Consider the following 12315-nt stretch of genomic DNA (forward strand, 5'->3'; position numbering starts at 1 on the left):
TTAAGATGTCACACGGGAGCCGCTACTGCGCTAACCGTGTCGCGGCCGCTCCCCATCTCCCGGCGGCACGCCGGAGTGCCGCGCAGACGGGCGCAAACGCAAACACACGGTGCAGCACACACGGAGTGCACACGGAGTGCACACGGAACCACGCGTCGAATGACACAAATCGACTAATATTACTAAAGAAAAGTCTGAACAGGGAAAATACCTCAACCAAAACTACCGTTATCTAATCCAACATCATATCAATGACAGAATGTCAACTTAAAGCAGACATACCGCAAATCCAGAGTTTCCCCTAAAATGGACATTTGAATGACATTTAAAAGTACCGTCTTACCCACATAAAAACTCTTCATGTCGTAAAACATTCCTCACATATTAGTTCTGCAAGAGAAAATTCAGATTGTAACAGCTCTTTCCGAGACTCCAGACAACCACTCCAGTCCGCTGGTTGGAAGCGAGCTAACCCCTAACTAATGGGAGGTGCGAACACATAACATTAGCCAACACAATACAATTGCAAAGAGTACAACAAACTTTTTTTCTGAAGTACTTCAACAACATTTATTTAATTGGTAATATCCTTTTTCATCTTTTGTCTTATTCCACCCAGCCATTGAGAATGCAGAGCCAGAGACAGGATGAATGTGACTTATTCATGCAGGCTATGCAATAAATCTGATTACCCCACCCATTCATCAGTCAACTCTGGAGTGAAAAAATACATGTCAAATGAGTGGGTGGCAGTGTAGCAGTGTGGAAAGGAGCAGGGCTCGTAACTGAAAGGTTGCTAATTTGATTCCCCACTGGGGCACTGCTGCTGTACCCTTAGGCAAGGTACTTAACCCACAGTAGCCGCACTAAATATCCAGCTGTATAAATGGATAATGTGTAAATTGTAACCTGTATAAGTCACTCTGGATAAGATTGTCTGCTAACTGGCAATAATGTAATGTAACTGTGTGTTGTATGTACCAACAATTATTTTTAATGTCAATAGATTACATCTAGACACTTAGAAGAGTTAAAGTATCTATTACTGTGCATTGGGGAGTCTTTAATGACTCAGCTGGCAGGGCACTTGTCTTGAGTGCAGCCTGAGCCCTATGGCTTGGGTTTGAAACAGATGGTGCCATCTTTCCATGATGACAATGAGCCCCATGGCAGCAGAAGAGACTGTCTCTGGGGTGGCAGTGTGGCATAGCGGTTAAGGAGCAGGACTCACAAACAAAAGGTTGCTGGTTCGATTCCCTACTGGGACACTGCTGCTGTACCCTTGGGTAAGGTACTTAACCCATAATTGCCTCAGTAAATATTCAACTGTATATATGGATAACATTGTTAAAAAAACTGATATGAGTTGCTTTGGATAAGGGCGTCTCCTAAATGCCAATAATGTAATATCCCACCTGGGACTGCAGTGGGTAGGCCATGGTCTCCTCCTCTTGCTGCTCTCAGGCACCCTGCGATTTGTAAGCTGCCTGTGAGCTGCTCGCGTGATGTGGATCCTCCAATTGGTGTTTACTCCACAGAGGGGGGCACTGTGTGACTGTGTAGTGTGAAAAATAGCTGTGGTCTACGCATGGTAACACATGGAGGATACCATTTGTCTGGCCTCAGTGTCCCTGCACGACTACAGAGGTTTTTGCGGTGAGATGACCCAAATGTACAATTGCCGATTCAAAACATGCTTTCACAAATGGAAAAGGAAAAAAAAAACATAAAAACAAACAAAAAAGCCCCAACGGATTTTGTTGATGGTGAATTCGCATAACTTATCATAACAGCAAAGCCATTTATTATTATTTTTAAAAGAAAAAAAAAAAAGATTTGAATCCCAGCGTAAATATAAATAACTTCCCTCACCAGAGGGAACTTTAAACACCATGTCAGCAAGAAGGAGAAGCTCCAAATGGCTTGGAGTAGGGACAGGCCATCTGTGCTCCGGGGAAATTTTTTTTTTTTTTTTTTTTTGCTTTCGTCAAGACTGGGAAATGTGAGGTAAGAGGTCGGCGGCAGAGCAGTGCGAATCCTGCACTTATGCACCGCAGGGGCTGTAATTCTGAGGCCCTGTAATTCTATTGTTACAGTGAGCAGGCGCAGGGTAAAGGCTCGACCTTTATAAAACTGCTTCTCACGGCCGTGCGCTCTCCCACAATCACACAGCGTGTCCCTCAGTGCTGGCTCGTTTGCTGGCGCTAAATTAAAATGTATTTCGGGCCTTTTTTCCCCCCTCGCGTCTGCCTCGGTGAATGAGGAAATGAAAGATGCGTCTGCTCCTTACGAGAAAGGGATCAAACCCCGGATGACCTTTGACCTGCTTCAGTAGAATTCAGACCTGCTTCGGTAGAATTCAGTAGATACTTGCAGTAGCTGGACTGCAAATATCTATTTATGTTGCGTGTTAAGTGTTTCAACGCTCGACGGACTGCATCTGGTTTGATATCTAATAATTGAGCAAAATAAGCTTAGGTTTAAATTTGGATCTCTGGTCTCTTCGACTGAAAAGCTGAAAGCTCCACCTGTGTGAGTCCGTGAGACAGATGACTGGACGAAGAGCAACTGCGCATCACTCTCTCTCTCTCAGCCCATCGAAAGCACTGCCCGGCCTGGAGTCTCTCCCACAGATAGGCAATGTCGCCTACGCAGGGTTTGGGTAGGCGGCATTGACGACCCGTTTCATTTTTGTGCGGTGTCTAAGAGGGCAGGCTATGACTGTGTTTATTGTACAGGGTGTTTATTATGAGAGAAAGCAAAATCAGAAAATATGCACGCTTCACCAACCACATTCAAATATTCCCCACTGTGCTGTTTACTTGTTTGGCTCCATGGGTTTGATGCTAATTAGATGCAGAGAATAAGGGACACAAACTTAATTAAGAGAAGATTCCAGTCTTCAGCATTACTGGAATCTGAGCATTCAGGCATTCTTTCCTTTCCAGTTAGTGGGAAATGATCCAAGATATTACAAAAAAAGGTATGCTCAGACAATAATGTCTCCCCAGAGCTGAGGTTATGAATTTCACTCTGGAGTCATGTTTAAGATAGAGGGCTTAGGAAAGCACTGGGGGTAACTCAGAAAATGAGCACCGTGAGTCAGACACAAGTGGATTAATTTTAACCTTATGTGGTGCAGCATGAGTAAGAATTATCTAATGTTTATGAGTCCGTTTGCAATTTACTCCCTTTCCAGTAAGGGACCAATGGGAAATGTGAACACCCCAAAAAACAAGGAAAAATTATTCTTTGTGATAAAGCTTCCTTGTCAACGACTTGCCTTGAATGTGAAAAGGTGTGTCAATGATTAAAAATCAGGAAAAAAGGATAATAAACACTTGACAGATGGTTAAATTTCTGAATTACGTATTCCTTTTAAATTCTACCTAATAAATATCTGGAGGATTGGAAACCTGGCATCCCCAAAACCTTCCAATGCACGAATACTCATTTTGTGTTTTAATGGTAAGAGTGAAGATGGAAAAAAACGTTCTTTCAATGGGGAAACAAATTTCCATTTCCTCTACAGTCGATGAAATCACCATGTATCTAATACACTGTCAAATATATAAAACAGAAATATTCCTGAAAAAGGGCTATTTACCCCATATCGCAGACTCACTGTCTCACCCCAGACAGAGCTAAGGACAGAGGCAAAACAGTAGTGCTGTGTCTTGAATTCTCAAGATTAAAGAAAAATACCTCAGAAAAGAAACCTCAGTGTACCACACGTAACGCTAGTGCAAGTATATAGCTCCCTCTAGTGGTCAATGACATGGCAGCGCAATGATGGCCCATCCCATCACACGGTTGCAGTGACTGGCTTCACACTCCTCTTGACTCAAATCACAAACAAGGAGGCAGCCATGCTTGACGGGCTCTGGTTGTTTTAATTTATAGTACTGAGTGATTAAAACAGTCGAGCCATATTACATTTATACCAGTCGCTGTAAGATGCTGAAAAGTATGTCCAAAGAAAACACAAGGAGAGAGGTCAATGGCAATAAGCTTTTTATTTAAACATTAAGGCAGTGCTTTTTTGTTTTTTTGTTTTTTCTTTTTTTTGTTTTTTTTTTTTTTTACACTGCTATCCACGAAGCTTGCTGGTGGGCATGTTGAGTTAAACAGTGAATACAGTCTTCCTGTGAATACCAACCTTGCAGCAAGCCACATAAATATTTACATCTTTTCAGTTCTATATACAGTCCTTGCTATAATACACCGGGTTAGAATAATAATAAAAAATAAAAGAAAATCATTATGCACAATATGGTTGTTCAAACTATATGCCGCCACCCAGCCCCTCCCCTCCCCGCCCTCCCCCCACCCCACCCCACCCGCCCTCGTAGGTTTTCCGGAACACATTGGCCATTCTCTTTATTTCTTTCTTTTAAAACCCGTTTCTTTGATTGAAAAAGAAACAGCGCTAACGTCATCTTTAGTTTCAAAAGTGAAAAGTTGCTCTCGATTGCACAACAGGCTGAAATCAAAGCAGGCAGCACAAGAGCAGACAGGATCCACAAGGAAACAAGGAGGTCATCATTTTAAAAAAAAAAAAATACGCTTTTAAAACAATGCATTTCTATGACTATTCTTCTGCTTAAAGTGTTAAAAATCTGGATATGCGTTAGTCTTTGTTTCACTTCCGTCAGTCCACGAGAGCCCCCCCCCTCCAGCTCCTGTTTGCGATTACGGTGGTAAAGCTCTTCTTGAAGCTGGGAAAAGGCAGAGGTTACACAGACCTGATTCCACAGCGCGGGACTCTGAGTACAGTGTTGGCATACAGTGCTGTTTGATTGCTGCTATTTTCTGTTTTGGGAAACCATATCCTCCCGTCTTTATGACCAGAAACCAACCCTGCCCCCCCCCCCCCCCCCAATCATCTGCTTGCCCTTGGTGACAGTGATTTGGTTAGAATGTACTTGATTTGGACCGAGGGGATATGCGGTGCCCTTTCTGGCCAGAGGGTGGTGCCGATGCTAACAGCCTGGGAAACCGTATGAGGTGTTATCTAACCCTGTTGTCGTGCCAGCTGTGTTCCACCTAATGGTACAAGGTGTTCGTTCTCCCTTTCACCCCGACCCCCACGCCACACGTACGGAAGGGAGAGAGGCGGGATTCGTCTGGGGGTGGAATTAAAAAAATGACTCCCCCCCCCGGCTGCTGCGCTGAGCCGCTGTTCATATTTCTCGCTGCGCTGGATCACGCGACGCTGCTAGAACTCACGCAGACAGGGGGCCTGTCAGGCGCGGGCCTGTCAGGCACGGCACGCTAACAAGGTTAGCGCCTCGCTAACAAAGCGGGACCGGCCCGAATTCCGCCAGGGCTTTCCCCACACGGGAAAAACGCAAACTCAAAAGGTTTTTTTTTTTTTTTTGCGAACCGCTTAACCGCCGATTTCACAACGCTGGCCAGCTTTAAGCGCAGAAAAGCAGATTGTGTCAGGTTTGGGCCACACCTGAGAAGCCTGTGCGGCTGGGCTGACCGCAGGGCAGCTACAGAACGGCGTCCCAGCTCCCCACATGCAGGGTGAGCCTGTTCTCTCCTCACACAAGAGCTGCTCCGAGCCGATCTCCATAGTGTTCACACAAGCGAGGGACAGGAGAGAGAATTCTGGGAAAAAAGTCTTCATTCGGTCTAAGGCGCATGCAGTACTGCTGATATTATCGCCGTTATTGATACTACCGTCACAGTTTATGTAAGGTCAGCTCTGCAAAGCTGCATGCCCTGCTGCTGGCTTGGGAACACGGAAGCGAGACGTAGGAACACGGCAGGGTCCGGTTCGGGCTATCGGCCGGACTTGAGTCCGTGCGCAGGGTCAGAACTGGACCAGAAGGAAATCCGATTTGAACAGATTTAGACACAATCCCCCACAGAAGGAGGAGGTTTCCCTTGCTCTTGGTTTCCAATCTCCAGCCGTTCAACATCTATAATCCCGGCATAAAAAAACGAAACGATGCAAAACAGATTGTGCGTAGTCACTTGGTAACTTCAGTACTGTATATGGGAAAAAAAATGGCACTTAACACTAGGAATAGTTCAAAACTGTACAAAAGAAAAAAGGTATAGGTTATAAGGTTTTAAACCTGGCATGACAGCACCATTGTCTGTGGGAGCGATGCTCTCCCACCTTGCAGACAGTAGGGTCAGAGGTCAAACCAACATCTGAATGTCAACAGCTCGTACGAGAAAAGACTGTGAAACCAGAACAGCGGGCCGAAAAGCACTACGGCCAGCAGCGGCACGTAGTGAGCGTACGACGACGACGGCTTGGGTTTTATATTCGTTTTCTCTCTTCCGTTCGTGGGGCAAGTGGAGTCGTGAAAAAGCAGCGCTTCGGGTTGGCCCCTGCCTGCTCAGCGCGGCTCGGCTGTTTCGCGGCTTCTCTGCGATTGTCGCCTGTGCCCGGGACACAAAATGACGTGTTTTGTTGAAGTGGGTAAAATGCCTACGCGAAATGGCACAAGCGTGAGACCGCGAAGGTCGGTGCCATCTGTCTGCATGCCGGTTCTACCTGCCTGAACTCGTTTTCTCCTAAAATGCCATTGTGAAGACTGATGACTAAGTGCTCAATGTCCAAAAAAAAAAAAAAAAAAAAAAACAGTCTCAACACAGTCAAACATATATACACTGTAAATATAAAAAAGGCGAGAGAAAGAGCGTCTTCCTGTCTCTAATGACTTCCGCTGCCTTTTTCTCCCGCGGTTTTTTTTTTTTTTTTTTTTTTTGCTTCGAGACAACACGCCTCCATTCGTCTTACAAAAGTCTACCTTTTTTGAATGTATGATAACACCAACAGTGAACAGCATGTATACCCTGTAAACCAATGATATAAGACACCCAAGTAATACCCCCATACAGCTAATCGCAAATAAACAGACAACGATCGACACAAAAGTCACCATGAAAAAAGTATGTAAAGGTCTCAGCTCACTTTCAAACACAGGACCGGACTGGCTTCACATAAAAAAAAAACAAAAAAACAAAAACCAACACGTGGAAATCAAATGTTTTTTCTTCTTCCCCTTCCTCTGACTGGACACACCCTGTAGATGCGCTTGCTCTGTTTGGTGGGAGAAACTCAACAGGTCGCCTGGTTGGGGAATAACAGCGAAGACAAGCAGCTGTGTTCCGCGCAGGCAGGCCACGCCTACTGCTTTTGTTTTCCCAGAATGCCCCACTGTGCCCCACGTGTCTCTGACAGTGAAGAGAGAGGCGGGAGGATGAGGAGAGTCTGGATAGTTCTGCCGTTACACTCATCACCCCCCGCCCCCCCTCCCTCGGGTGTCCCACGGTGGCATCCTCTGGCTCTGGCGGGGTGGGTGACCTGGCTGAAATACATGAAAAGGTACCAAAGTGTTCAGAAGGCCTGGCTGGTTTTTGCGAAACGTCCTCTCCTCTCGCCCGCCTGTGTTTTACGAAGGGCCCGGGTTCCTGAGTCCACGGCCGCGAGGACACGCGCCCCAGGTCCTCCTCTTCTGGGGGGCCACTTCCTGTGGGACATGGGTCTCCTCTGTCCATGGAGGGTCAGAGAGTGTGAGTGGGTGCTGCTCGAGGTGTGTGGAGGTGTCCCGAAACAATGCAAATGTCCCAGGATCACTTACAAATAAAAGATTGGCATCCGACTATGAGGTCGTACCAAGTCGCTTCCACAGACAGTCAAACACATAAAACAAAATGACCGCACAAAAAAAAAAAAAAAATGCAATGTGAGTTGGTGTGTTTCTCCATTGATAAGGCCAGCAAGAGAAAAAAATGTATAAGAATAGCAACAACAATAATAAAAAAAAAAGAGTGATTTGTCCTAAGAATAGTCCTGGAGTGAGTGAGCGTACACGTACACACACACACACACACACACACACACACACTTTCACGTTGACATACACACGTACACGCGGGCGTTCTCAGCAGCTGTGCTCCATGGTGACTGCACTCACTGTGTTCTCCGATTGGAGCAGGGGAGAGTCAATGTTGGGACTCGTTTTCAGGCTTTGTGACAGAGTTCTGGAGCTGAAGGAGATGTGTGTGCTTGTGTATGTGTGTGTGCGGCAGCAGCAGATTCGGGGGGTGACAGTGGGCGGTGGTTCTGGTCCGTGGTGTGGGTCTCTCTCTCTCTCTCGAATTCCTCGCTCACTCGCTGTCGGACAGGGTCTCGTACTGGGAGCACAGCAGGGGCTTGGGCTCCTCGTCCCAGGATCGGCCCTGTCCCGGCCCCTGTCCCGGCCCCTGCCCCTGGCCCTGGCCCTGCCCCTGGGCTCCGGGCTGGCCCGAGGAGGGGGACGGCACGGACACCATGCCGCTGGGGAACCGCATCGTCATCGTCAGGGGGTTGCAGGGGAAGGGCGTGGAGCCTGGAAAGAAGGGGGTGGGGGGGAAACACAACTGTGAGAGATAACACCATAGAGACGCGGAGGAGATTCCCATTGGCTGGTGCCTGCCACTGAATGATGGAATCGGGAGAAAGGGGTGAGGTGGAGGTGGTGGGGAGGGTCACTCAGACATGACACGTTCAACAGATGGAGAAGCTACAGATCAGGCCCCTGTGTGCGCAGCTCTGTCTATCCTCTGTGGCTGTGTGTGTGTGTGTGTGTGTGTACCTGTGGAGGAGGGCCGGTCCTCCCAGACTCGGTTGGTGAGGGGCGTGCGCCGGTTGCAGTCCCCATCGGAGTGCACAGAGGACACGGACGAGGGCCTCTCGCCTCCCGAGAGACCGGGCCCTGGGGATTTGGCCTTGCGCCCGTTGGAACGCCCGCTGCCCTTCGACTTCCCCACACCTGAAAGTACAGGGAACAGCGGGTTGTGTTCAACGCCTGCCCTCCCCGGGGATCGAAAGGCCGCCAAAGGCCCTGCTCAACGGCTACGTGTGCTCTGATCTGATTCTGATTCGCTCTGGCCAGCGCCCCCGACTCTGTCCGCGCGCAAGTACGGAGGCGCGGAGAGGAGGACCGCTAATCGGGCTCGGCTAACTCAACAGCGGAGGTCTGAGGGCCTTGTCTAACTTTCCATCTTACACAGAAATGCACAGGAAGACACCACAGAGATTTACTGACACACACGCTGAGTGAACAGCTGCATTATGCTTTCTGAAAGTAACGTGGAGAGAGAGAGAACAGTCAATGATGATGGCACTGTTAACAGGCACACAGGGAGGAAGAGGAAGAGATCAAATGGACCAGACTAACATACAGTTTATGCATTATTTGCCGAGCAAGGGACCCATGCTCTTAGCCCTTGTTTTTTCTGGAAAAAGAATGAGACAGAGAAAGAGAGAAGGAGAGAGAGCAGGGGAGAGAGAACGACAGAAAGAGAGAATGAGAGAGAGAGCAGGGGAGAGAGAACAATAGGTAGAATGAGAAAGCAGGAGCAAGAGACCAAGATGGAGAAAGAGTCCACGAGAAAGCAGAATAGAGAGAGAGAGAGAGAACAGGAAAGAGAGAGGAAAAGTGCAGGGAAGAGAGGGAGAAAGAAAGGTAGATTGAGAAAGCGAGAGAAAGAAAGACCAGGAAAGAGGGAGAGAGGTGTCGTAGAAGAGACCGCGGAGAGTGAGGTCAAGGCAGACCTGGCAGGGAGTAAGTGTCCTCATTCCGTCCGTCAGCTACGGGCATAGCGGCAGTCACACTGGCAGCCAGGGGGTTAATAGCATTGGAGGTGGAGCGCTCCTCCGCCTGGTCGTCATACTTGCCCATCAGGGCTTTCCTAATTATGGCCTCCAGGCCTATGGTGTTACCCGTGGCCTCGGGAGCAGGGTGGCTTCGGGTTGTGATGGACCCTGGGAGCAGAAGGGGAGGGAGGGGGTGAGTTAGAGGGAGGAAGGGCGGAATCCCATCATTGAGTCATGTGAGGGGGGGGGGGGTAAGCAGGGAGAGAGGGAGAGAGAGAATGAGAGACAAAACATCGGGGGGATCAGAATTTAACACAGAAAAGGGGGGGGGGAACGAAAGAGAGAGATGTAGAGAGAAGGGAAGAATAAAAGTCAGCATTTACTTGGTGAGTGGCATACTCTTTCTGACCACACTAGCCTCAGTTTTTTCCCCAGCACACATAGTGTGGGTTAGGAGCCTACACTGGAAAGCCACCAAGCCCACCCTAACACACCCGGCTTTCTCCTGTGAGTGACACAACAGAGCGCAGCCACAGCCCAAAGCTCAGCCCAGTCAGGTGAGGGGGTTATTTCACTACCACAGCTAGGGGGCGCCGCTCAGATTAATGTAGGTAACAACGTGTGTCAAGAAACAAAAAAAAAAAAAAAAGGACCGATTTTGGGTAAAGTGCTTGTAGCAAACACGATTTAATTAAGGACGGCATAACACTACATCTCTCACAACACTTCTGTAATAAATACCTGCTGTGGAATAACAAGGCAGAATCCCTGAGAGCAAAACGGAATTACAGTTCTGAAAAAGCTGTCTGTTGAAAAACTGTGAAAAATATGCAGGCTTCTGCTCTTTATACAGGTAACAGGAACACTGACACACCACAGCGCTGAACAGCTGCCCAGTCTCACCTGTGCTTTGAGAAAACACTGACTGCCAGTCACCAGCACACCACTACTGCCTCTTCAGTACAGACTTCAGAGTAAGACAGTGACAGGAATAAGGGCCGGCTGTGCGTGTCTCTCACCTGCAGTCGTTGAAGCAGGCATGTTAAAGATTTCGGTCCCTGGCTGGCCGGAATCTGAGGAGGGAAGAAAACCAGGTTACAATGCGGCGTGTGCGCTGGAAGCGGGAGGCTCCGGACGGCGGGAGGAGCCGGGCCGAGCGGCGACACGGCGAGGACACTCACTGTACTCGGTCTCGCTTCCGCTGACTGTCATCTTCTTGATCATCTCCTGCTTCTTGGACTTGACGATGGCCGAGTTGCTCTCCGTCAGCTTGCTGAAGAAGGCGGGGGGCTGGGAGTTGCTGGCGGGGGAGCGGGAGCCAGTCCTAGGGGAGGGGGGTGGAGACGGGAGTTAGAGGAGGGCGGGGGAGCCTGTCGGCTCGCATTCTGCACAAGCGCTTAGGTGTGTGTTAGAGTGCGTGGGTGGGAACAGAAAGCCGAAAAGTTCTGACACAAATCCAACTTTTTTCCCCCCATGAGGCTATTCCAGGAAAGCATCTGCTCTACTGCAGACATTGTTCTCTGAATATTAGCAATGAAACCAGACACTCTGCTCAGACATCCAAACGCGAGGCAAACATCCCTACAGACAAAACTGACAAGTGACAGAGCACTGAATTATTTGAATTTGGCTGCAAATACAAGCAAATAAAATTGTATTTGACCTGAATCCTAAATCAACAACACACGTTTGTTGTGTGTGTTTGATATATGTGTGTGTGTGTGTGTGTGTGTGTGTGTGTGGGGGTGAGATGTAGAGCACACGGAAAAGGGCTGTCTTACGCCTGGTCTCCCTGCTCGTTGGAGTAGGAGCCTCCTTGCATCTCGGGTTCGGACATCCCACCCGCGGGGGACACAGGCTCGATGCCGTCTGTGGACAGGCTCTCAGGGGACACCTTGCTCTGAGGAGGAGACCTGGGCACAGGCAGACACACACAGCACGCTGTCAACCCCCGTTCCCACCTCCTTCAGTACCCGCTCTCCTCCTCCCCCATCTCTGCCCTCTTCAGTAATTCTGTCTGTGGGAACCTGCCGGCCTTCACTCACCAACAAATGGAATAAACAATGACTCTGAACTGGAGCTTTGACACCTGCCTGCAGATTCAAAAGCTTCCGTCACTCTCCAGACACAAAGGCTACCAGAACCTTGACGTGCACTCTTAAACAGTTTCCACCCTGCGCTATGGCTGAATAGTGACCGATGCTGTATTCTGTGGGGCTGTAGCTGGTGTACCACAGGCTCTCCCTGCCTGTCTCCCCCGCTGCAGGGCTGGGCTGTACCTGTCTCGGTCTCGCTCTCGGTCCCGGTCCCGGCCCCGTTCTCCGGACGCCCCCTCGGCAGGGTAGCGCGAGCCCTGGCCCGAGTCCTGGGAGGCCTGCAGGGGCTGGGGGGCGCTGGGGGGGCGCGTGAGGTCCAGCACGGGGGAGGTCTGGTAGGAGTACACTGTCTGCGGAGGGGCCTGGTGCTGGGTCTGCTGCTTCGTGTAGTCCTTAGTGATCACCTCCTGTTAGGGGCAGAGGGAGCAGGCGCAGGAACATCAGCGACACACCAGAGTGCACTCTGGGTAAAGAAAAAATGTCACTCATTTATACTGAAGTCCACACTTGCTCCCTTCTTTCTCAGCAACACTGATGTCTGATCAATGCTCACGAAGCTGCGTGCTTCCACCGCACTAAACTGATCAGAGATCAGTGCAGCTGAGAAGACGC

The 12315-nt window shown here is 49.1% G+C and overlaps 1 protein-coding gene across 11 annotated transcripts in view; it reads right to left on the reverse strand.

Moving 5' to 3' along the window:
• Positions 1 to 5259: 5259 nt before the first annotated feature.
• ncor2 (nuclear receptor corepressor 2) overlaps positions 5260 to 12315 on the reverse strand; it is a 143131-nt gene continuing 136075 nt past the window's right edge. For 10 of the 11 annotated variants that reach the window (XM_036527022.1, XM_036527021.1, XM_036527026.1 and 7 more), the window contains 7 exons: positions 11887 to 12110; positions 11389 to 11520; positions 10789 to 10931; positions 10627 to 10680; positions 9566 to 9775; positions 8604 to 8780; positions 5260 to 8357 (listed from right to left, as the gene is read on the reverse strand). In XM_036527022.1, coding sequence (XP_036382915.1) covers positions 8137 to 8357; positions 8604 to 8780; positions 9566 to 9775; positions 10627 to 10680; positions 10789 to 10931; positions 11389 to 11520; positions 11887 to 12110 — 1161 coding nt within the window. In that variant the 3' untranslated portion in view covers positions 5260 to 8136. The remainder of the gene's footprint in view (positions 8358 to 8603; positions 8781 to 9565; positions 9776 to 10626; positions 10681 to 10788; positions 10932 to 11388; positions 11521 to 11886; positions 12111 to 12315) is intronic. The other variant, XM_036527030.1, reaches the window with a different exon arrangement.

Source organism: Megalops cyprinoides, chromosome 4, assembly GCF_013368585.1.
Source record: "Megalops cyprinoides isolate fMegCyp1 chromosome 4, fMegCyp1.pri, whole genome shotgun sequence".
NCBI classification, from domain to species: Eukaryota; Metazoa; Chordata; class Actinopteri; order Elopiformes; family Megalopidae; genus Megalops; species Megalops cyprinoides.